General features: G+C 35.3%; 1 protein-coding gene across 7 annotated transcripts in view; it reads right to left on the reverse strand.

The window, feature by feature from the left end:
• The window catches only part of RFX3 (regulatory factor X3), a 290,721-nt gene that overhangs the window by 152,153 nt on the left and 110,772 nt on the right, over positions 1–27,796 (reverse strand). For all 7 annotated transcript variants that reach the window (XM_032635923.1, XM_032635917.1, XM_032635924.1 and 4 more), the window contains one exon: positions 7,056–7,180. In XM_032635923.1, the coding sequence (XP_032491814.1) occupies positions 7,056–7,180 (125 nt within the window). The remainder of the gene's footprint in view (positions 1–7,055; positions 7,181–27,796) is intronic.

Consider the following 27,796-nt stretch of genomic DNA (forward strand, 5'->3'; position numbering starts at 1 on the left):
CCAAAATCCATGCAAAAAAAGAAATATGTGATAGTCAACAGTATCAAATGTCAAAGGAAAATCCAGAAACACCCTAGAGAAAATTATTGGATTTGGCTCTGTCCAAAATGCACAGTATCCATAGTTGTATGGTGGCACCCAAATTTCATAGGATTAAGAAGTGCTTACATAACTGCAGATGTCTCTTTCAAGAAAATCAGCAGTGAGGGAATACGTAAAGAAATATGTCAACTGAAGAGGGAAAAATACTAGGGAGGGGATACATGTAACGACACCATAAATAGGTCATCAGACTCAACCTCCCACAAGAGGTTTTTATGCAGCATTGTTCCACAGCCCTCAATTCCTAGCCCCTCACCTCCTTGTACAACTCCTTGATTTCACTTGAGCTCTTCCATGCTTCTCTCTACAAGAAATGCCCTTTTCCAGTTTGCTTTCCTTGTGAACTCCAACTTTTCCTTCAGCACACAGCTCAAAGGTCACATTCTTGGTGAAGATATCACTGACCCTCATTCCAAGAACAATTTCCATCTTTACACCTAAGGAACTTTGTATCTAATTCTATAACAAGTCTATCTCCATCAAAAGTTGGTTTTCTACAGTCGGGTACCAAACAGAATTACCTTTGAAACTGCAGTATTTAACACAGTGCCTGGCATATTCCTCTTAAAATATAGTATCCAGAACTGATCATAATTTTTTAACTCTAGTTGAGAAAATATTTTAAAAATCACTTAAAAGAGAATCAAAGACTATTACTACCCAACTATTTAAACAGTAGTTCTTATTTTTAAAAATATACAGATGGTCAACTAAAGAGCCTTCATATTGGATTGGCACAGTAAAACTTATTTCGATTGTAAATCAGCATGTTCCTTCAAAACACCTTACTTTTTTATATTGGATACTAAAAATTAGCAGTTCTGATTCCAAAAATAAATATGTTCTTCAAGAACTAAAATTATTGTCTTTTAAAAAATTTATTTTCACAAAAGACATTCAACTGGAATTCATTTAAAAATATAACCCCATCTTTTAGGATGTCTGCCACAGTCTTAATTATGAAAACACCGTTCCCTTAGGGAACTAAGCCAATGAGAATCTCATCCCGAATAAGAGCAAACCAGAGAAAAATGTCTCTGTTTCTGTTGATTATATCAGATAATGGTCTGAAATGAAAAGAATTCCATTCATGTCTATCGAAGCTAGGATGCACAAGAAGCAAACCTCTGGACCCTGAGCAGAGGAAAGATAAAGACAAGAACGATGGAGTGCACTACCTCAGGCTTAGCTCTCCAAGCTAGCACAGGGTCCCATTTAAAATACTACTGATCAAGTTTTGATCCAATAGAACATTCTGTTATGGATTTAACATTCCATAGGCAATCATTTCTTCCCCTTAATCACTATTTATTGCTTCCACCAGAAGAACTTTCTCATGGGTATATTGCTAATTATCACAGCTTCCTTCTGGTTGTGATGATTATTTACTACACACAGGAATATGGCAAACAGAAGTGAGGACAAAAATAACCTACTGTTTAAGCTATGGCCTAATATGGGGAAGTCAGGAGCATTCGTATCTAATTTCAGTTCCTAAAATCCATCTCCTAAAGGTTGAGGCATCATTTTAAAGATATCCATAATAAATAGATCTATTGGAGAAGATTCATTTAAAACTTACCCTTCTTGAAGATTGTCCTTCGCCTAAAACCTAATTGACAGTTCCGGTTGGATCTATTTCCCACACAAAATGTCATTTATCTTTTTGACCACAGGGATAATACACTTACTCTCCAGGATGTACCATAATTTATGTAGAAATGCTAAATATGTGATATATTGATACTAACCAGAAAGAAATAATATAGCCACATAGCTATTACATTCATTTTGATAACTCAAATTATGAACAAAGAGTCAGTGCCTAAATTGGTGATTTATTTCTACACGTATTTTTAAAAATATGTATTTGTAAGAATATATATGTCCTTATCTGAATATAATCTTGAAATGAGCTTTTATCTCATAAAAAGAAGTTTCAGTGTCACAGTTACATACCAAAGACCCACAAGAAACAAATAGTCCCTGGGCAGAAAAAGGTCAAGACCCACATTCTTTGATAAAAAAAGAATTTGAACAAAGTTGACAGCATCTTTGAAAAAAAAAAATATGTATGTCTTTGAACTCAAATAGAAGCCCCTCAACCCCAGGGCTCAGTTGTTCCTGGGATGTTACATTCAGAAGGAGCAATACAGAGACAACACACTTGCCCACTGTGAGAGAAAAGATGTATGTCCCTTTCTAAGGAAAAGGAAAGACAGAGACAGTAGAGACAGGAAGAAATACAGTTGGGAGACCAGTTAAAACTTGGGAAGCTTGAATGGGAGAAAATATTCTTGGAGCCCTGATTCAAGATTTAGGATGATTTAGGAATTATCCTCGATGTCAGCAGCATTTGTGAAATACCTGGATCCCAAGATTAAAACAGGAATAAAAGTTCTGACTTTTGACTAGGTTCTACCTTGAAAAGAATCTAACCTAGCTGGCTATGGAGGAGAATGGAATAGTAGGAATACATTTTCCTTTTTCCCTATCCTGGGTTTTTAATTCAGTTCTAGGCAAGCAGGGTTAGAAGACCTCTCAGATTTAGGCATAAAATGACCAACTTGAAGAATTATCTACAAGAAACTCTAACAAATCACTCAAGGAAGGGGGAGGGGAAGGGAGAACAGCACAGTTCTAGGCATATTCGATAGAGACCCATCAGTGCAAAAAGTCTTTTTACAAATATGATAAGAATAAATAATATTAACTTTTTAGTTTCTAATCAAGATACTGAACCTGAATGTTTTTATAGATTTTACTGAATTGGGCAACTATCTCTGTATTTGTAAGCTGAGACTCTATGGTGTTTTGTGAAATAATGAAAAATTGCAAAAGATAGGAAATTTGATAAAGAATTATATAATAAGATCTTGCAATCTTTGCTCAGAATTCTCCATTCTTGAATCAGATTGTTCAAGGAAAGGTGACAAATTGATTCTTGAGATCATACAGAATAAATGAAAAACCACAGAAATAATTTTAGAAACAACATTTTTTTGGGTACTTATTACATAGTGAAATAGGGAAATCAGAACCCTTAGGGCTTTGAAGAAATAAAAATATATATTACGATCTTAAATTTTTCTGGTTTCTCAACAGGCCAATACATACAATATTATATGTCTCAAAATTTTAAAATTTAGCTATAGGCTTGTTTTTTTTTTGCAGTAAGCGGGCCTCTCACTGTTGTGGCCTCTCCCATTGTGGAGCACAGGCTCCGGACACACAGGCTCAGCGGCCATGGCTCACGGGCCCAGCCGCTCCGCGGCATGTGGGATCTTCCCGGACCGGGGCACGAACCCGTGTCCCCTGCATCGGCAGGCGGACTCTCAACCACTGCACCACCAGGGAAGCCCTATAGGCTTTCTTTTTACATCAAAATGGTCAGAGCAAGGACACAATGAAAAGTTGAATCAACAGAAGTAACTATCTTTGATGTCAATGCCATGATTTCAGTATCTATCATGGGTCAGTGACAAGAGCTGCAAGATTTTAAAGGCATCCTACCAAAGTTTGAAAACTCAAGATGACATCAGCATATTAACAATACAAAGATTATAGGTAGGGCTTCCCTGGTGGCGCAGTGGTTGAGAGTCCGCCTGCCGATGCAGGGGACGCGGGTTCGCGCCCCGGTCCGGGAGGATCCCACATGCCGCGGAGCGGCTGGGCCCGTGAGCCATGGCCACTGAGCCTGCGGGTCCGGAGCCTGTGCTCCGCAACGGGAGACGCCACAACAGTGAGAGGCCCAAGTACCGAAAAAAAAAAAAAAAAAAGATTATAGGTATGTTAGAGCAATAAGAAGTTACTATAGCACCTATCTTATCAGTTACAGACAATCTATATCCACAGGGACACTGTTAGAAATCTTCAAATATGTCACCGTTCTAGAGGAGAGGAAAGGAGAGGGGAAGGGAGGGGAGGAGGGGGAGAAAAGGAGAGGAAAAGGGAGGGGAAGAAGGAAGGAAGGGAGGAATGGAGGAAGGAAGCTAGGAAGGAAGAAAATGACAGAAGAGAAAAAAATCCTTCCAAATAAGATAAGCCTGGAAGGACAACATAACAGGCATTTATCCAGGCATATATCACACTAATCTACTCTGTGAAATAAAACACTTAGTTGACAAAAAGAAAATGAAAGTTCTCAACTTCTTTGCTTGGTGAAAGGGGACCAAGTCGTCGACTGCCTTGAACGTCCTAGAGGAAAGAGCTAACTTGCGGGACTGAAAAATATGCCTGTTGGGAAACAAACCATGTGGCATACCACAAAGTTTTCCAAAGTGTGTTATGTGTGTACATGAGATTATTTTTTATAAGGACATGAACACAGTGTGTGTATGTGTATGTGTAATTTTCTGTCTATGGCTGCTGATACTTGATTTTCCACTTCTAATAGGAACTTAGTTTTTTTGGTTTTATATATATTTAATATAAAAAATGATTCTATTTAAGAAGCAATCAGATCTCCTCTACCAACTCTGTGCAGTGAGGTGACTGGCCTTCCTTGATGAACATGAAATTTCAAGAAACTGGGATTTAGAACATGAGAGGAAAAAATAATCACATACAAAGGATCAGAAATCAGAATGGTGTTTGACTTTTCCATAGCAATTCTGCAAACTGGAAAACAATGGAGCAATTCCTTCAAAATTCTGAAGAAAACGATATCCAACCCCAAACTCTGTACCCATCCAACTACCAAACAACTGTGAAGGCAGTAGAATAAATTCCCCCTCAGACACACAAGAGCTCAAAATCTACCAATTCTTAGGAAGTTACTGCAAGTTGTACTTGAGCAAATCAAGAGAGTTTAAGACACTGATCCGAGAAACAGGAAAGCCAACATAAAAGAGGGAAATCCCAGAATGATGGCAAAGGGAAAAAAATGCATATAGTTCAACCTAGTATATCAGAAGCATATGGCATGGAAAAAGTGTGTGTGTGTGCGTGCGTGCATGCACATGCATGCACATATTAAGAGCTAGAAAGAGGAGTGTGGTAAGAAAATGCTTAAAACTAAAAAAATCAAGAAAATACTACTATATATAAAATATATGACTAATAAGAACCTGCTGTATAGCACAGGGAACTCTACTCAATACTCTGTAATGGCCTATATGGGAAAAGAATCTAAAAAAAAAAAAAAAGAGTGTATATATGCATAACTGATTCACTGTGCTGTACACCTGAAACTAATACAACACTGTAAATCAACTATACTCCAATAAAAATTTTTTAAAAAAAGAAAATAAACACCGTTTGTGAAGACACAGAGGTAAATATCAAAATAATAGGTAAACAGAGGCAAAATTAGTTGCCTCTGAGGAGGAGTACAGAGAGGATGAGAACTACTTTTTTTTTTTTAAATAACAAACTTGCTGAACTATTTGACTCTACTATATATACTATATAAGACCTGTAGTAGACATCTAATGACATACAAATTCAATAAAAAGAAAATGTTTTTTAAAAAGAAAAGAAGGAAGGAAGGCAAAAAGGAAGAAAGGGAAAGGAAAGGAAGGAGGGAGTAAGAAAAGATACAGAGTCCATGAAAGAGGGCCAGATACACTTAACACAGACATTTTAAGGTCTCAAGGGGGCACTTTCTGGAGACAGGAACAGGATCTCCACTGTACTACTGTTAGAGACAGGCACTCTCAAGGCCATTCTTCTTCCACAAATGAGACAAAAACCAAACCAGAGTGAGCGTAACTGTTCAATATGTGCTTAATATTGTTCGATTGTTGAGTTATCTTTTTAAAGTTATATATAACACTGTCCCAATAGTTCTCTACTTGCTCTCTGGATGATATGCCATAAACTACCCTTTTCTGAATAATGTTCAGTCTTGAAATTGGTAATGAAATTGGTGATCAGTAATACCAGTGTGTTGTAGAGAACAGAAAGAAGAGTATGCTAAGATTTAATAAAAGAAATAATTCTTTCAGAAGTCTTTATTTACCCTGAGAGTCAAAGACCCTTCTCCATGATTCTAGCACTCTCCCTGCCCATCCCACTTCTATCTCCTAAGAATATAACCTTGAGTCCCTCTGTCTATAATTTAGGAAAAGTTATTCCCTCTCCCTAATGACTTCTTTATAATTGTAAAAGCAACATTTGCTAAACTGTAAAAGCAACATTTTCTCTGATACTGAGAAATTACAGGTAAATCTCAAGTCTCGAGATAATGCTTTATGACATGATTATTCTCGCATACTTTCTCACCACTCCTTAGAAGAAATGACAGGCCAATGTGTTCACAATCCAAAGGAGGACTATTAACTGGCACAAAATTGCACTATTTTGTCAGTATCTTTCCAAAACAAGCGAAGCGTCCCACGTATGAATAAGCCCTGTAGTAAACATGTGATGATGAATTCATTCTCTATTTTTTAAATGGGATGAGTCAGATTTTCAGACCTTTAAGATAATTTAATTTTCATTAAACACTATTTATCAGTCACCATAACGCCCAAGCACTTTCCAAAATGTCACAAAGGCAAAATCCCTGCCTGTAAGGTACACACATCCTCTCCTTTATTAAGTACTACTGTGAGCCAATTATATAAAAATATGATTGCCAACATTTCAATACGAAAGAGATAGGAAGATGTGATAAAGAATAAGGAGGGAAGAAGAGGAGAAGAAAACCCAGTTAGGGTGGCCAAGTTAGAAACAAATGCTCTCTTTAGGACTTAAGAGGCTCTTTTGGAATAAGGGTTATAGTTTGAGTATTTATCTTTTTATCCCTACAGCCTAGCACAGAAAGAACGTGGCACATCCAGGAAATGCTCAAGAAACATTTGCTGACTTAATCTAAGAATCGAACGAGGCCTATTTGGGCATCCATTGTGCCAGAAAGTATTATCCGAATCATTTTTTAGACACAGCTATGTTGGAGAGGCAGCACAAGGAAAGGCACAGCATCTTCTCTGGGAACAGCAGCTCCTTACCTGTTGTTGTACTGGTACTTGCTGTACCACCTGTGTAGGCACTGCTGCTTGACTAGCCACAGATGTCTGTAAAGTCACTGTCGAACCTGTGTCCGACCCGGTCTCTGATGTCTGCATGATGGTCTCTGAAATTTATTAAAATAGAAAGAAAGTTTAAAATGTTCTCCTTATATGACTAGCTGCATTACATTTGTTCTTAATATCCTATACTGAGACGAACTTTCCACTCCCAGAATACCTCTTACTCCACCCAACATACTCATGATATTCCACGCATGTTTAGAGTCATGTTGCCCACTTTTAAAATAAATATAGACAATTACTAATCTACATTTAAAAAATCTCCATTAGTACCTCTTATTTTGAGGCTATAAAGGTTGAACTTCATTGAAATCTACCTTCCTTAGGCCTCATCTGTTATAAATTGTTTCAAGCACAATATAAACTAGTCATATTATAAATTATGTCAAGACACAATTCTCAGAACACAAATCCTAACTGGATGCAAATACGTCATAAACTGTACTTTCTAGACACTTTTATAAACTACAGGATGTCACTGGAGGTGTACAATTTAGAATAAATTGTTTCTAAGGTCCTTTCCAACTTTCAAACTTACTATTCACTGATTTTTAAAAATTAATGTATATCCAAAAACCAACTGATATACCCTAAATTTAGCCAAAGGATCAAGCTCACTAATTTTCTTGGCTGTGAGATGATATGGTACTAAAATTAAAGTTTAATTATACTCTACCCAAAGATAGCCAAACAGCAATAATGTTTAATATTTTGAAAGGTAAGAAGGATCACTATTGTATAAGTGAGATTTGTAAACAAAGACATGAGATTTTACCTTCTCTCATTCACAGCTCAACATGGTACATTTTTCAGTTCTCATGTGCCTGTCCTACTAACACAGGATTAAATTTCACAGTGTGCACTCTAACAAGTATGGTTTCTTAGACCTTGATATTCCCTTTTGTTACTTATGCAGTCAATATAATAAATGTTAATTTCTTTGCTACTGAGCAGGGATCCTGGGGGGAAAAACAATATTTAATTGGTAGCCTAAGAAAAATACTGTATCATGGTTTAAATCTGTGAACAGTATGGTGAACATTAATTTTCCCTAAGAAAATTCTTAAAGAGTATTCAGGTCTTTCAAGCAGAAAATTAACCCCTCTCAACATCTTTTGTCACAGCATGACCTCTTCCAATTTTTTCCCCAAACCTTTTCTATCATCTCATTCAATTTTAGAAACATACCTCTGAAGATATCTAATCTACACTTATTTCATAAATGAGAAAACTAAAGCCCAGAGAGGTTAAGAGAGTCACTCAAGGTGACAGGACTAGAGAAAGGACTAGGCCTTTTCAATCTATGCTTTCTTTACTTTCTAGACCTTGACACTGGTATCCCTTTACGTGATTGACTATTCTTATTCCTTTGTTAGTCAAACCCCTAAAGCAGCACAATAAAACTTAGAGCATACAAAATATACAGCAGTAAAGCTAACATCGATAGAGTATTTAACACATGCTATGTCCTCTTCTAAATGCTTTACATGTTAATTCATAAATAAATCACTCCATGTAACAACCCAATGTGGTTTGTATGATTATAATCTACATTTACAGATGAGGAACCTCAGTCACAAAGACTGAAGGTAGCTAGGGGCTTAAAAAACAAGGGAAGTGATGGAGACTGTGGCTACCACCCCATTGATTTGGGCCAGCTAATGTTTAGCTCAAGGAAATTGTTAATTTATGGGAAGGCTAAACTGTAGCTGCCAGTTTTTCCAATTTTCCAAAAGAAGATTTTTATGTGAAATCTCTCAAGATGGTGGCTAATTAATAAAAAATGTAGCACTGATCTCCAAAGACACACACACACACACACACACACACACACACAGCCCTTTGTACTAGTATTAAGACCACGGATATGCCTGAAAATGTTTGAAAATGACAGTATTCACTATATAAAAGTCTTGCCTAATTAAGATTACTGGAGGACTAACAGTTCTCGAAATTGGGAGAGGGGATACACGCAATAGGAACCCTATCTGTGCCTCTTCTTCTTTATTCCATTGTAGAGGGAAAAAACTACCCTCCCCCAAAAGAAAGCAAATGCCAGTGTCCTTCAGTTCATTACATGTTATGCTTATAGACAGTTGATGCCATTTGTGCTACAGCAGAGGGCTATTACTGAGAATGAGGTGATGCCTTTCTGCAGGGAATGAGGACCGAACCAGATTTTACATATCATCTTCAGAGAGTTTTTCTTAGCTTCTCTTCCCAACTCCAAGACAGGCCTTTGTCAGTTTAGTACACAAATGAGGAACACAGAGTTGCCAATTATGGGTTCTTGTTTAAGCTGTTCAGTCAAGGGGTGGATGAGATTCTTACAGTTAAGTCACTCAAACTAAAACACCCTCCTGTTTATCCCAGGGTTGGCTGAGAACTTTATCGAGGCTCTCTCGTGTGTCCAGGGGTCTGCACTGCAGACCAGCCTACACACCTTTTTTGGTATATGACCCATAATATGACATCCACTGTTTTAGACCAAATACACATAAGAATATACATAATGTCTAAAAAATTAAATGTACTTTTAAAGCAATTCCTCAATAAATCACCCGAGAGGGCTTATCTGAAGATAAAAGGCATAGATTTGGAAACTGGCTTCCTATGGACCATATTAGACTCGATCGATAGGCTTTGGCACAGAGTAACTACAAACTAAAATTTTTAATCGTCAACCCTTAAAAATCAGAAGATTTTGTGTTAAAAACCAAATTTCCAGATTCTCGTGAAAAATCTGAAAATCTAGAAAAGGTGAGCCCATATTATGTGTTTTATACGCAAATTATTTATATGACAATACATATTCACTTTATAGGCATTTGAGGCATAAGAGCAATACCTAAGCTTTGACTACTTTACTAATAGAAATGTGTAACTAGATGATCGGAACTAAGATCTTCCTCATTTTACAGATTGTCAACTGAGGCCCAGAGATGTTAAGTCGCTTAACCAAGGTAAAACTGTGGGAAGTAGGAAAGTGGGAAAAGAGGGTCTAGACAAAACACTAAAGCGCATGCACTAAACTACCAGACTAAAGTCTTGAGTTTCATCAGAGATACTGAATAGACAGAAGTGAAGGGAGTAAAGAAAAGCAAACTGGTGAACTTTTAGAATCAGAAAGGAGGAAAAAGATCCCAACTATTTAATAGGAGCAACCTTTACAGAATAGAGTGGGGAAAAGCAGATGGATAGAAAATGATGGCTTATATAACTTAGAGAGTCACAGAGAATTTTCCATCCAACCTCTGGCTCTATGTACATACCACATTAAAACCAGCACAGAAAGCCTAATCCAGAACAACCAACAATTGTCCCAGAACAACTTGTTTAGTTCCAAGTTACTGCTCATCATCCAATCTCCTTGGCCCCTGGATTACAGGGTCATGCCAATTGGGATAAGAACGTAGCCTCTCAGTTTGGTCTCCATCTTTCCTTGATAGACACAACTTCCTTCTCCTCTGATTTCATTGTCTTCCTCAGGTTTGAAGTAAAGGCTCTCTTTACCTAGGCCTCAGGCCTTGAGAGGATCTCAATCACATGCCTGCCAGAGACTGGCTAAAAAGTCATAACAAAAAAAAAAAGTCATAACCATAATTAGGTCTCTCATTTAACAAGTCTTTTCCAGGTGCCACACAATATGCTAAGTGCTTGAAATACATCTTTTCATTTAATCCTCAAAAAAAACCATAATGGAAATGTTGTTATTTCCACTTAACGAATGAGGAAACTGAAGCAGAAACGGATTAAATAACTTGCTAAAAGCCACACAGATGGTAAGAGTAAGAGCCTAAATTCAAATCCAGGTTTGCCTGACTCTAAAGCCCATGATGTTACCACTATGTATATTACTTTGCAAAATCATGATGAAAGGCTTCCAAATGGAAAGCTAGAGATTGTTGGCCTGAACAGCAAATCTTTGGGATTCTCAATCTATCCTATTTGATCTACACTTCGAATAACAACAGTGAGACATCTCTTCTCTCTCTGACGTTGAAATTAGCAAGTATCCTCTCTCCTTCTACTGAGGCCATAATAAAACCCAACTAGTAAGTACTTTTTCCAGAGGCATTTTAACTGATTAATTCCAAAGACCTGATTAATAGCAGATCAATTTGAATGTTAAAGCATGTTGAGGAGTGTAACCTTCCTGCCAAATATTCCTAAACAGATCATTTAAACCCACTGACACATTTAGAGTATTCTGGTAGCTTTCCAAAATTTCTTCAAAGCAGGGATCATCACATGAGGGCAGTGTCTTAGCATGCTTCATTTGTAGGTTTTGTTTTAGAGCCAGTATAAAGGTTTGTGTGTACGTGTGAGGTGTTCCCATTCATCTAGCAGTGGTTTCTGGTGCTTTGTTTATGTTTGGGAGTAATTTGGTTAGTTTAGTTCCTTCACAGCCTCCTTTCAAGTGATATTTGTTTATCAGCCACAAATGCAGTCACATTAATCCATTTTGATAAGCTAAATAAACCCCTGCAGTTTGTCCATGATGCAGCCTATATGTAAATGAGTTGTACATTCTTGCAGGAGAGACATGCACGATTTCAGTCTAGTCATCCTTGCCTAATGTGGCTGTCAGGTATGTCAAGAGCAACAGATGCTTGTTTGACAAAGGACCTTTTTATTCTGGCTAATTAAGCAGTTGGACACACCCGCCTGTTAACGGTTCTGCTTTGTATAGCCAGCTCTGGCTGAATCATGCGAATCTACAGCTAAATAGGCCACGTTTTGAAAGAAGGCTAATTAACCCCTAGAAGAAGGAAAAGAATATTGCAAAAACCCAGCTGCTGAATGCAAAAAGATTACCGTTTCTTCAACCTGATGGGCAAAACCTAGGCAAAGCAAATGTGTTTGGAACAAACATGCATTATTGCAAGTTTCAAGGCATTCAAATGTTCTTTGTGAAACTTCCTGAAGATTATTTAATACACTCAAATTCACAGCTGGATTCCTTTCATCACACACTGTACATGCCAGATTAAATGCTTAAATAGTCTGACCTAATCAATTACTTATCAAACAGAACTATATAACTGGGCTCGCTTAAACATAGGTAGTATCATCTAATTTTTATTGGGGTTTTTCTTCCTGAAATAATTTGCTTTCTAAAAAAAAGCAAAGTCTGCAAAGTTTGGTTCCACTCCACTGACTGACTATATTGTTTTTTTACACTGAGGAATGTAACAGGTTTTAATCCAGTATAGAAAATAAAAACCTGTAATTTAATTTTCAAGTACAACAGAGAACTTCCTTCCTTTTTCCTTAGTACAGAAAAACAAAAGACGGTAATTCCAATTCCTATTTGAACCAAATTAAGCAGTATTATTATGATAGTCACTTATTTGTATAGTGAAAAGAAATCACACCTAAAATGTGACATTAAAGAATAAATTATTTACTTAGAAACCTGGTTCAACGTTAAGAGCAGAGGAACGCTATTTACAGAAAAAAATGGTCATAATCTAAAATTACTACTTTTAAAATACACAAGGAGTTTAACATCAGTGTGCTTTCACAGAGAAAGATCCCAAATCATAATAGAAGTTTTACAGCATAAGATTTTATTACTAATACTCTGATTAAGCATCAGCATTCTTGAATAAATGTTAGAAAATAAATACTAGCATATATAATACAGCAATTGAAACCTCTATTTATTAAAATTAGACAACTAAAATAAGTCATGGTTTTTGGAAAAAATAGCTGATATGTACTTTCCTGAACATAAAATCAGGATGAAATGTATACATTTCTGACTATTCTGGAGTAGATGATGAAAATATTAAGATTATTCTAATTCTTTAGAAAAAAATTAAGAATATTAAGCATCTTTCAAAGTCAACAATATAATGTAAAATAATGGAGCATATTAGAATTTATATATATATATGGTTAAAAATAATGTGATACTTTTTTTTGTTTTTTTTTTTTTGAAATTGACAAAAATATATTGACCTGATTAATTTACCTACAAATGTAAAACTCTATGACTTTGCTTTTTTTCCACTTCACCGAGTACAAATGAAAGAAACTGGTTAAGCTATAAACTACGGTCAGTCTTTTCTACTTAAAATATACCTCTGTGAAAAGTTTATTCATTGTAAAACACAGGGCTTTATCAAATCAATGTATCAGGTAACTGAAGAGATGTAAAAGGAAAATTCATGATTTTCTATATTATAAAAGCTCTGCTTCTTTATTTAGGTCTGATGTTATAATCCTCCCGACTATGTACAATTAATCTTTTATACTAAACTGATCTGCAGAAAAATGATGGAATGATAATAGTGTAGACTGTTCGGCAGTCATCTTCCTGTGATAACTGATGACAGAGATTAATGTTGGCGATGATTAATCAGCACACTAGTAACATATACAGGTTGCCTGGGTAACTTTTTTCACTTTTCACACAAAGGTTTTTTCTTAACTAATTCTTCCTTTGACTCAGAATAGATAATGAAAAACTGTTTCTTTGGAGAAGACAAATCAAATTACTTTAACAGTTTTTATCTTAATGAATTAATTAAAAAATAAAACAATCTATTAACATATTACTGAAGCCACACTGCTGAAATGATGTAAGAATTTTGTTATGTGTTGTTTCTAGTCATCAAGAGAAGCTGTTATCAGGCACAGAAGTAATTCTGGGGAAAAGACCACCAGGTGCTTGTCCAGTCTATTGCTGATGCCATCCTGGCATTGTCTCTCACTCACATTCATGAATTAATAGGCAAATTGGTCTCACCTAGATGACATAAGCTAAAAACTGGGAGTGATCACATAAAAGCTAAAGGGAAAGAAAAAGAAAACCAACAAACAAAAATTTCTGAGTATCCTACATTTTGCTTACTGGAAGAAGAGTCTGAGAACAAAATGATGTAACATTCAGAAAGATTCTTACCATAATCTATGAGGCAAACCTATAAATGTTTCTTACTATTCGTCAACCCAATCCTGACAGTGACCAGAACCTATGAGATGGAGTATTTAATGATAATAGCACCTAGAACTGAAAAATGATGAACAAAGGGCATTTTATCATAAATCAATCATTTCATTATAGTAATAAGAATAGCTACCATATACTGAGCATTTACTATGTGATAGATGCTTTACATCTTTGCATACATTTAACCCTAATTTCAACCATGAAGTAGATATTCCCATTTTATAGCAGAGAAAAGTAAGGTTTAGAGATTAAGTAACTTGCCCAGGATCACAGAACTATTAAGAGATAAAGCCAGGATTCAAGCCCAGGTGTGTCTCACTCCAATAATGGCACCCTGACACTGGATCCTAGTCGGCTACACAAACAGCAACAGCAGTGAGGCTATTTTAGTGAAATCAACTTTAAAAGAAATAAAGTAGTCTATAGAGACTTTGGGCACTAAGAAAGAATTCTAAATTTGAACAAACAGATACAAATATCACGTGAATGGCAAATACGTACTGTACCTAGTATGTGATCATTATGATGCCATCAAAGCTATAATGCTTATGATACAGAAAAGCATATCATGGGTTAGAAGAGATCTGCACTAACCTTGTGTTCACAGAATATTTTATGGAAGGAAGAGGAAATAATATGAGATTCATCTATTTTCAAGAATTTAAATTTGTCTTAAAAATAAAGTCAAATGAGGGTCCATTTAGTACCTATACATAATATTATACACAAACACAAAGATGTTCACTCAAGTATTACTTATGACAGCCAATAATAAGCAACTGAAATGTCTGTAATTGGGGAACTAATAAACTATATCCCTATAATTATCCCTAATAAATTCTATATCCCTATAGCAGAATACTATACAGATCTATAAAAGTCAGCATGGAAAGATGTTCATAATATTGTAAGCATAAAAAGCAGGTTGCCAAATAATATGCAGCCTACAGGGTAATTTTATTCACAGATATAAAATTGCATGATTTGGTAAAATTCTTAAGGGTATACAGTAACATCAGTGTAACTCCTAAGGACTCCCGAAATATGGGCCTTCCCAAACCAATGATCATAACTTTGGGTGGCCTCAAGCTAACCTTGGGCTTGCTGGTCAAAAACAACATGAGCTCCAGAGACCCATCTCACCCTGGAGCCAACCCAAAAAGTCAGTCTTAGATTCTGTAAAACAGCCCTTTTAATCCCCAAAGTACCTGTATAGTATTTGATCTGTTCAGTAGCTGGGTAAGAGCTCTGTCTCCCTTCCCACTGAGTGGCTCAAAACTCTCAAAGGGCTCTAAAACACAACATTTTCAATGTTTCTAATGGAATAGTCTATTTAAAAAATTTATCTGGGGATTACATCTACAGAGCCACTCATTGCTAGTTCCACGATCTGTGTCATTTTCTGCTGAAAGAAGGAAATCTACAGTAATACACATTCCCAAATGTCAAATATGATCCTTTCCTTATGACACTCGCCAGAACCTATTGTCCAATCTAGAATAAAGACATGAATTTCAATTCTGCTCCCTTGTATTCAAACTCATAAAAGCAGTGGTGCCTCTTCCATAGATCTCAAACTGGAAGAGGATATAGGTGGTGAATCTAAGTGTTTAGTCCCACCAAGGAAACAGGTACCCCCTTTTTAAACAAGCCCTAGTAACATCTGTTTATTCTTTCTACGTACCCTAAACTTTACACACAAGTTTTATCTTTTTTCCTGTACACTTACTAGTGGGGTCTTAGCCACACACATGGAAGTATCCATACTATTTTTTGCAAAGAGAGGGCAAAGATTGGCTTAAAAGGCAGCATTACTTAAAGAGCCAGAAAAGAAAACAAGTAGGTAATGTTTCCAAGCAGGGTTTTCTTTGGATTTTACAGGGAATAAAGTAAAACACGAGTTCTTAATTTTCTTCACACCAAAAAAGGCTCCAATAACAACTTTCTTCTTGGATTCTCTTCCCCACGTAAAAAATTTTTCTGTTTTTTTCTATCTTATTTCTTTTTCTTTTTATAAGAGTAAAGAATAGAGCCTTTTGCAGTTCCTAACTATTCCAATGACAGGCTCAAAGAGATCAACACATCTAAAAGGGGAAATAATACTGTATAATAACATTGCTAATAATGGAAATAATATACCCCACTTTGAATGTACAGTATCTTAAAGAACTGAATTCTCATTACTTCCATTTTTTTGGCAAATGTAGTGAACACGGGAGTGGGTGGACTTGAAAAAAAAATCTATATATTCACACATACATAAATTCTGGAAATAATTGCTCTAAAACATAATGCTACTAATCAAGTGAAATTTTTACACTGACTTTCATTATAAAATGCATATGTAGACACTTGGAAAAAGTTTGGCTAAAAGATGAAAATTAAAACAGACTGAAGAGTCTAGCTAACTGTGCATTCTCAAACTTAGCAGAAAATTTATTTCTCTCTAAAAATCAGTAAAACTTGAAATAAGTCAATTACACTGAACCAAAAACACTTCCTTCGGAGCTTCTTTTATGGAATTGGTGATGCACTCTGAACATGGCTGTCCCTCCAACTCACTCTAAAGCGTTTTCGTGGCTCCAAAAACAATAGTTCCTTCTCAAGTGGGTTATCTTAGGCTATCTCATAAATCTATGGTTAATACCCCTTAGCTAGGATTATTAATATGCTTAAAATCACCTATACGTTCTTTATTATTAAAAGCTACTCTCATTATGTAATGTTTTATGTAAGTGTGAAATTTCACATAATAAGTTTTATTTCCACACTTCCTCCCCCTCCTAACCTTTGATGGTCTTCCAAGGGGGCTAAAAGAGAGGGGAGAACTCTTCCTTTATCCCTTAAAATACATTAAAAGTAACTGTCCTATCATTTCTTTTATCACCAAACTTTCTCCTCTCAATTCCCAAATCTAGTCAATCACTGAGGCCAATGCTTCTGCTTCCTAATCTCTCTAAAAATCTATTCACATATCTTCATCTCTCTGGCTCCAAAGAGTTGAGGCCACTCCCTACAACAGGTTCCCAGTGTCCTCAGGATAAACTGCAAAGCCGTCAACAGGGCTTTTAAGGCTCTTTAGAATATAGCTCCTGCCTACCATTTTCCAAAAAGTACTATATACAATCCAGCCATATGGAACTACTCTCAGTTGCCCAATCCTAGAAGGGGAAGTTCCCCAATCCCACTTTAATGGATGAGAAACAAGAAGTTCCCGCTGACTCAAACAATTTTTCCTTCCCACCTCTTCTCCTCTTCATCTTTCAGATCTCAGGATAAATTCCACTTCCCCCAGATAGTCTCCCAAACCACCACCACTCTTCCCTCTCCCTGCTCCGCCCTGCTTCTAAATAAGTCTGGGTCTGGTGTTTGTCTGAGTGTTCCTACAGCATCTTATTTTTACTCAGCCAGCAGCAATTATCATATTGTAGTGTAACTGTCTCTCCAACCAGATTATAAACACCCTGAGCACATGGACCATGCTTATCTTTTTCACCTACAAATATGCAACAGTGCCTAACACACAGAGGATCTTCAATTTGTTGAATGAACAGATGAATCTACAAAGAGGATGAGTTTAAGACCCTGCTGAAACATTACTATTAAAGTATGCTATATCAGATGCATTTAACACTTAAAAATTGTGTAAAAATAGTTTTCTACTAGAGCCAGTTCCAATCAGTTTATTCATTAAGAATGTTTTCTCTTAATTTTCTAATGTGACTTCACTTTCAATTCCCATTATGGCAAAATTTTATAACAACCCCCATATTCTAATATTTGTAAGCCTTAACAGATTTTGTATATAATTTTTTTATAAAGAAACAAGATAAGGATTAAATAAACTCAAATAAGCAAATTAAGTCTTCAGCTATTGCTCTGAACCTCCTGACACATCAATTACTATTTTAATAAGTACACCTGATTCACTGAATTGTGGATTCAGATCCAATGCTCTAATCATGTCATCTTAGAAAAAGCAGCCTGGTATGCTTCCTTTGTTTTTATGAGACAGAAGCACTCAGAGATCTTTAATTTTCATAGCTGAAATGCTAAGAATAAGTAATTAGCCTAATAGTAATTGTTCTAACTTCATCATTAATTAACAACTTTAAATTTATTTGAGCTTGGCAACATTCAACTGACATTCTTCTATGTTCTCTTAAGTCATTGAAACTTTTCACAAAAAAAGGGTATTTCAAGAATCCTCTAGTTAAAATTAGTTAACACATTTATATAAGGATTTTACATGCTTTATTTAATCTAACCAGAAATCCTGTGAGGTAGGTACTATTATTATCCCACTTTTATGGATGATAAAACTTAGGCCCAAAGCTTAAATAACTCTATGAGCCCCAAGGTCACATAGCTAGAAATGGGCAGAGTGAGGAGTTGAATATACCATACTATCTATTAGGTTCTGGTAGCAAAAACTGTTTTTTCTTTTTTTAACCTAGCAATATGCTGTATTAGGCTTATAATATGATAATTTAAATGTTCTACAGACCAACTACTATGTAGTCCTGTCTAAATAGCAGTCTTTTCCATATTTTTAATCTTCTACAATATAGAAATTGGACATGCTGTAATTTGTTAACCCAGTTACTAATGTTCCATATGTTATCCTCCAAAAAACATTAATTTTATTTCCAGCAATGCTGAGTACCTGACAAGATGGCTGTCTATTCTATTTTGTAGATCTCGGCAAACGCTAATAAAAATGCTGAGTCGTGGGTTCTATATCACTTCTGCTGAAGCATTAACACAAATAGGCTTGTTGGAATTTGAATCAGGGCTCAGAAAATGTTCAAAAAAAGTACAATATCTTTTCTTCTAAAATCTTAAGAGTTGAACTCCCAGGTGCCCACCATCAATTCCACTTCTAAATTAGTAAGAATGACTGGCTGTAGCTCCTTAGATGCCAAAAGAAGGGACTGTCTCAACTAGTTAATTCACAAAAAAACTGATTTTTGGTGAAACCAAAAGGTCTTTGGCACAAGTGCCAGGAGTTGTTGTTCCCTAATCTTTACATTCACAAATGACCTTCAGCAAGTCCAAGAAAAATATATTTAATGCTACTACCTAATGGCACTGCAGTCAAGGGTAGTAAATGGAAAGCAAACAGAGTTTTAAGGAAGGTTACAGGCCAAAGGCAGTGTTCAGAAATACTAAGCCCCATACCAATGTTCTAGAAGAGTCCTCTAGTCCAGCTAACATCTCTATTCCTGCTTGAGCACAGGACCACCTTTCCTTGGCATACGCCAAGTGATTCATCATATACATTGATTATTTGTTTTGTTACTTCAGTCAAATATTCATATGGGACATATTCTGCTATGGTCATAAGAGCAGATAAAAATAAAAATTTCTCAGTTCTCACCCAGACATTTTATTGTACTTCTTCAATGTCTCAGAAAGCCTGTGTTGTGGTGGCCATGGCGCACACGTGTGCGTGCTACACACACACACACACAATATGGATATTTAGCATCAAAAGTTATGCTGGACACATAGTAAGTACATTACACACATGCATATACACACAGAGGCAGAAGACCTTCCAAATAGTTCCAACTTTGGCTATAGGGCATGGCTGAGGAAAAAACACTCTAATTCTAAAGGCAGTAGTACTCTTCCATTACAGTTTCACTGTCCCCCACCCCTGGTAGAGATGGTGATGGGGGTATGATAACACTAAGTTTACTTTTCCAAAAATCAACTTGCTAAGGATCATTTTGCCTAATGGCCAATTTGACAAATTGACCAAGTCATTCAAAATTTGTTTCTTTTAACCATTTATCCTGTGGACATAATTTGTATTGAATAAAAGTTTTACAGGGCCTTTGAAGATTTCTTTGACACTTACATTGATGAATTCAAAGTTTAAATTTATCTGAAATTTTGCTACGAGCCAGCACACTATAGCCTACCCATAACTATATTCTGGAATTTCACCATTTTCTGGGCCAATGACTTTTGAGAATGAGCATTTATTTTAAATTAAAGGGCTGTGCATGTCTTGAATGTCATGGAGTTTATAAATGAGAACAGGGAAGGTTTATTTCTTTTAACACATTTTTCACCCATTAAATGCATTCTATACTTCTCTTAATTCACACATTTGTTAACCACTACAACTGAATAAATATATAGCTTCACTTTTAAGCAACTGTAAAGAATTCCGTATATAAAATATCAATGACAAATTTGGCACTCAGCTGGGCTGTACTGATAAATATTTCTGTTGCAAAATGTCTGTGGTGAAATTGCTGTGGAAAAATTAAAACCAAATTAAAACTAATTAATACTTCCCACCAAAAATTTCAAAAGATTTTGTGACTAATGCAGTGTGATTTGTGATAAATGTTATATGTAGTTAATAGAAACATATTTTAGGCAGTTGGTAATTTGGAAAACTAGTTTTAGGCAACTAATAAATCAGAGTACTTGGTAAATTTAACAAAATTGCCACTCAGTGAATTTATGTTTCAGCAAACTGCTTTTAGGAGAAATATCCATTCAGTAAATGATCACTCAGTAAAAATAATTGGGGAAGGGGGTGTAACAGGTTTTCAGATAAATGCCCTACTTCTCAAATCACAGCATTCAAACTTAAAAAGTATCCAGGAGATCTAGTTCAGGTCCCCATTTCACAGAGAATCTGAGACCGATAAATCAAATGGATCCATTAGTATCAGAGTTGGCATTAGAACTCAGAATTCCCAATTCCCAGTTAATAGCTCTTTGTAACAGACTATGGTGTATAAGAGAAGAAAGAAGGAAGGCACTCAAAAAGAAGTAGGAAGGCCTGCCAAAAGCTCAAACTGCTTATTACACAGTGAAAGAAATACTCGTGACATGGAGAATGAAACCCCAAAATAAGAGGGTCTCAGACATTTTCAAGTTTCTTTCTCACATAAATGATTAAGGTACTCTTTCAGGATATTTAACAAGATTTCAAGTAAGGCAAACTTCGTGTGTGTATAGAGATACCAACTAAAATGGTTCACTGGACTTTATATTCTGTAGAGACTCTGAATCATCTTGCAAAATTGTTTTTTTCTCAGATACATGGAGCATCTTGGTGACCTAGGCTCACTATTGTATTTATTACCTGGAGTATCTAAGTGTTTTAGGCTCTGAATTTTATTATTACAATATCTCTGTATGTAACCTACAATACACAAACTGACTAACTGCGTTTACACTGAAATAAGGAAACCAATAAAGGCTAATTTCTAGTTTTCCAGGAAGAAGGGGGAGAAACAAAATTCAACACCACGGTAATTGCCATCAAAATAAACAAGGAACAAATTCTGAATTTTCACTTGCAGCAAATAACTGTAATTTTGGGGTGTGAGACGGAAACCTTTTAAATGTAATGGCTTGTGTAACAGCTTTTACAAGGTGCACTTTCCACTGTCAAACAGCAAGAAATGCTCATAAGGGTAATCAGTTTTAGATGGCAGGTTTACAAGCTTTCCACAACTTGTACTATTCATTCATGTTAAAATGTTTTGCAATTACTTCTTTACATATTATGTTCATGCTTTCTTTTAAAAAAATTTTAAAATTGTTTTGTACAAATGTAACTCCAAAACCAACCATATTGCTTGAATTCTTTACTCACATACTGAGTAAAGTACATTTTGATACATCCTGTTGGTTTTTATGACCTCCTAAATTGTCCACAACTAATTTACACAGTAGTACTTCTGCAATATCGAAGGACATTAAAGCTGGGTGAAAGCAAACACCTCCCAATATAACCTGCTCAAAAACTGCATTTTTTTATGTCACCTTTCTTATGAAGGTAATATAAATGATTTTCTTGTTGTACCAAAACAGTAAGCTAATACGTACATATTATATTCAAAACCATATACAAATATGGGCTGATTACTTCTCATGGTTCTGCGGAGTCATTTTTCATACAAACCGGATTTACAAGGATGGTTTTTTTTCTCAGTGCAACTGAAAGGTTATTTACAATGAAAACTCCATTCTCTTTCCTTACAAGGTTTACTCAACACTGAATGATATATTTTTTTTCATTAAGACAACAATAGAATTTTTTTTAATGTAGGCTAATGAAACAATCATTCTTCCTCACCCTTTCTTTTCCTTTCCCTCTCTCTCCCCATGTCCCTTTCTCCTTGTCTTTCCTCCCTTGCCTCTTTCCCTTTTACCCGTTCTGCTCTACTTTCCCAAGTATAAGGACCTAGTTAGGCCCATAGTTAAATAGTAGCCACACAATAACTAACGCCTCCCAATTGCTCTAAATCTGAGTCAGCAATGTAGCTTAATTACGTCAATCATTTTTTTTTGAAATTGTCCTTGTACATCTTAACAACTAATTTTGACATTTTCCAGAGGCTTGATCTTACAGTCACATCATTTCAATCATTATAGACATCAAAAATAACAGCTAAACTATTTTTCAGTACTTACAGATAAGCCACATGTCCAAAGTATTTGGTATCTCAAAACAAAGCTTACAGTGAAATTAGATCACCAGTGCTGAATATTCCTGGCTTGTACTTTCCAGACTACAGTAGAACCACTTTATAATAAGACCATAACAGTCAACACTAGTCACATTGTACCACTTTAAGTGGTTATGTTTAGAGCAATGTAGGCTCAGAGAACTCTAAGGTCAGACAGGCCCTTCAAGGTAAGACCTTGAGTCATAGTCTAGGCTATGGTCTCTCTGTTTCAATCTCCACAATGAAGCTCTACCATACCACTTGACCAGGGATATTATGAATTATAGAATTTAGCTCTTAAGGTGATTTCAAGGTAACTCCACTTTATTTTTAAGTATATAAATAGTAATTAGCAGTAGAAGCAAAGGCTTCCAACAACTGAATAAGGCAATATTTATTAATTCATTTTGCTTTTTTTCTTCCTGAGAAGACTCTAAACAAAAATACCATTTTCTTAGGGTAAAAATACTGAGTAAAAAGTCATAAAAGAAAGGTGCAAAGGGTGAAGCTGACATTTCTGAAGTTCAACAGCTGTTGCTCCAAACCCATGTAAGTCACTGAAACCCAAGTCCCTGAGGTGGCTTCCAGAGATGCAACACGACTGCAACAAAAGCTATCACCTGGTTCCAAAACACAGGAGGCTGTCCATTTTTTACTCATGCCAACCCCATTACAAAGTTATTTTTACAAAGAGAGGGAAATGTATGACTATATTTGAACTTCCAGGAAAAAATTACAAATTTCTTACTTTTTAACTTATCGTTGCTGGCAATTCTAGTGTTAAATTCATTTTTCTTCCAAATTGAATATTAATAAAGCTACCACCAATGCTAAAAATCTATTTATTGTTTAATATGAGTTGAATAAAAATCAACAAAGAAAACAGAGCAATCAAAAAATAAGATTCCAATGTGTTGTATATTGATGAATCTAAAAATGGCACATCTTAAGTTGGTTCTTAAAGCACAGGCTTTATATACATGAAAATTTATCTCCGTTTAACAAGAAAAAACAAAAAATCCAAAAAGCTCTTTCCTTGGGAAATACATAGAATACATAAGTTTCTACAAACTTTGTCACTTTATATCAACATCTAATTTTTTTTCAGTTACAACCTGCTCTCCTAAAGAGAACTTGCCCAACATCTACCTATTCTTAGAACATTATTAAAATATTTGTTAAAGCATAACATAACACACAGCAAGCAGAACTTTTTAAGTGTACTCAATTTACCCCCAAATTATTTTGTTAAATATTATGAATAACACTCAACAATAATTAACAATTCATAATTTAAGTGATTTATGTTCCTTCCCAAGACTATATAATCAAGTTATTTTTATACATGAGTTAAATTAATATTTTAGGTATATTTTATTATAGTTTATGATTTGTTTGATTTGCTCAGAAGTGAACTCTTTTCCTTCTATTTTATTTTTAAATGGCCCATGTTCAGCATTTAGATTATGCTTTTTTTATGTATAGGTTTAACTTGAGGGGGAAAAAAAAACCACCTCAATAAAAAAAAATTATCTACTGCAGAGACTGGACACTATTTTTTGAAGAATTCGTCCCTGCTTCCTTTTCTCCTTGCTTTGAAGACAAGAAACCAGTGCTTCCTGAATGTGGAATTTAACCTACTAGCTCACTGCTTTTTAACACCTTTAGAGTCAAGATAGTTGGAACAAACATAAGCTAAGTTCTGTAATACAGCAGTTCTCCTGGCAACTGTGAGTAAGGCTGCAAGTGAAAAACCTTTTAAGCTTTGTTGCATGGTATCTCAGTGTGGGAGGATGAATACTAAGTAATAAATCAGGAAACAGAAAAAAAATTATACCCTCCACCTAAGGCTGGTGTTTTGTACCCAAAAGATTCTACCAATAAATCAGAATTGCTCTCTTCCAACCTCAGCTCCTCAGTTATATTCAATTTTTTTTAAAAAAGCCACCATTTATTATTGAGTGCCTACCACTAAATTTAATACTTTAATTCTCATTACAACCTTGTAAAAATGTATGTTGTTCTCTACTTTATAAAAATGGACACTGAGGTCCAGAAATACTTTTTCAAAGTTTTACCACCAATAAAAGACACCAGGACCCACATGGAACTCCATCTGACTATAAAATCTATGTTCTTGCCATACTCCAGTCTGCTTGAAATTTTTTGCTTGTTTTTCATATTCCAAGTTAATAGAAACAAAATTTGGGTTTCACATTTGAAATTTTCACTGTTATGAGAATGGCACTCTTAAGAATAAAATCATGGTCCTGCAAAGTCAGTGAAAAATTTAAAAACATCATGGCCTTCTTTAGTGTTCATTACACATGCCAGTTTGAAAGTCCCCCAGAAATATTTGGGGTTTTACCAAAAAAGCACATATATCATTTTAATAGGTACAGTAATAAACTAATAAATTATGCTCACAACCTATGTGCACCATAAATTCAAAATTCATTGTAGAATGTAGGTCACTGCCTTTAGATACTGGAAAAATGGCAAGATTAGGGAAGCCTTAACTTTCCTGGCTGCCTCCTCTTTTATTCTCTAACAAAGACTATTCCCTGAAGATACGTTCTTGTCCTTCTGTGTTCCACTATGCACACACTGTCCCCTGAATAATATTGCAGCCTTAATATCCACTTGTATATTATGATGACTTTCAAATCTACTGTCCTTCTTCTTCTCATCGACCTAAATTCTAATAGGAACTGCCTCTTTGCAAATGCTGTACAGTGAGACGCAAGATGATATTCTCTCTGATACCACACCTCTCTCTGTCCACTGCTAGGATTTAGAGGCTAATGTCTCTGATTGCCCTAGCCTCTAGCCTTCCTGAAGCTTTATTCACAACTTAGATCTCCCCTGAACTCTGAACCTATTTGGTTTAATTATCACACCCATTCATGGTAACCTCATCTACATTAACTTTATCTTCCCTGACACACATAACAAATGTTTCCAGGTCTAAAGGACAGAATAAAGTTTGAAGAGATACTTGACTGTGAAAGTAAACTAAAAGCACTTACTTCGGAGTCAGGCAATAACTTCCATGATCCTTATATGGCAAGTATATTTGAAGTCCTACAGTGTGCCAAGCAATTTAATTAACTAGGTACTTTATAAATGCTATTCCATTTAATTTTGACAATCAAGATAGAAAACAAATATTATATGAGCACATAGGACAACAACGCTATGAGGTGATTATTATCTATATTTTAGGGCATAAAAATTAGAGTGGTTAAATAACTCATCCAGGGTCATATATCTAGCAAGCAATAGTGCTAGAATTCAAATCTAGGTCTAGCTGACTTCAAGACCACTATTCCTTACATTATGCTATGTTGGGCCTATTTTTGCCATTTACTGCAGTCACTTTAAACTGAGCCTCGTTTTGTTCATCCACAAAAAGGAAGGGTGTTATTAATGTTCTTATGGGAGGAGCAACAAGCCAGTAGGAGGGCATCTGAAGTGAGGCACTTTTCAAAGTCCTCACATATGCACCAAACATGATTCCAGTATGGTCCTCCAACCCATTGCCCCAGCTGCTGCTGAGAACCACTGGCTTTTCTTATACTGTACAGGAGGTGGTATAATATTACATGATGGTACAGTATGACACGTTAAGGAAGCATACTGTAAACCATACAGTAACCACTGAAAGTATAAAACAAAGAGGTATGGCAATAGCCAATAAAAAAGATAAGATGGAATCATAAAGTTACTCAAGTAATCCAAAACAAAGCAAGAAAAGAAGAAAAAGAAACCAAAGATTAGCTAGGACAAATAGAAAACCAAGAGCAACATAGTAGATTCAAACCTAACCTAGCAGTAATCACATAAAATGTACTTTAAGCACACCAATGGAAAGGTAGAGACTGTCGAATCATTTAACGAACAAAGACCAAGCTAAATGTTCTTTATAAGAAATCCATTTTAAATATAATGTCACAGATAGGTTAAAAGTAAGGACTGAAAACGATATACAATGCTATATCAACACCAGACAAAGTAGATTTCAAAGCAGGAAATATTACCAGGAATAAACAGGGACATTTCATAATGATAAAGGAATCAATTCATCAAGAGAACTTACTGATACAATGCTAAATGTTTATGCACCTATTATCAGAACATCAAAACACACAAATCAAACCTGACGGAACTGAAAAACAAAAAATAGTAAAATGCACTACTATCATAGATGGAAATTTTAAAACCCATCCTTCAATTCTTGATATAACAAGTAGACAGAAAATCAGTAAGGATATAGAAAACTTGAACAACACCATCAAGCAACTTGACCTAACTGACATTTATAGAATACTCCACCCAATAGCAGAATATACATCCTTCTCAAGTACATACAGAACAATTAACAAGACAGACTATATTCTGATCACAAAACAAGTCTCTGTACATTTCAAAGGATTCAAATCTTAGAAAGTAAGTTGCCTGATCACAACAGAATTAGAATCAATAACAAAAATATTAGGAAAAATACCAAATACTTTGAAACTAAGTAATATATTTCTAAATAACCCATGGGTCCAAGAAGAAATAAAAAGGCAAACTAGAAGTATTTTGAACTGAATGAAAATGAAAATACAACATTTATGAGATGACTTACGCCCTCAATAAATATGAGTGAAGGAAAAAAGAGTTAAATCAATCAATCGTCAGATTTTCAAGTAAGCAAAACCAGGAATTAAGAGTAAAAGAACGAGGATCATGAACTCATAAAATATTGAAACTGGAAGGATTTTAGAAATCTTTCTAAAATGTGTAAATTCACAAAATTTATACAGGAAATGGTTCCAGGAAGAGCATACAATTTGTTTAATAGGGTTTATAATAGTAAATACTTTAAAATGAGCAGTCTCTGCTAGTAGCTACATTACACAAATGTCTGAATACTTTAAATGCCTATTTTCATCTAATAAAAGCAGATAAAGGTTTCATAAAACAGATGTGCACATTTCTGTGCCTATGTCTGATTAATGTATTTTGTGTTTTATATGTAAATTTTCTATATTTGCACACACAGTATAATAATTAAGGGTACTAAATTCTCAGTCCACATTGCCTGAATTCATACTCTGGCTTTACCAAAACTAGTAACCATGATATCAAGCCAGTTATTTAACCACCCTTGCCTCAGTTTTTTCAACTGTAAAACAGGAATAAACCGTAAAATGAGAATAAGTTCC

Source organism: Phocoena sinus, chromosome 6 (genome assembly GCF_008692025.1).
Source record: "Phocoena sinus isolate mPhoSin1 chromosome 6, mPhoSin1.pri, whole genome shotgun sequence".
Lineage (NCBI taxonomy): Eukaryota > Metazoa > Chordata > Mammalia > Artiodactyla > Phocoenidae > Phocoena > Phocoena sinus.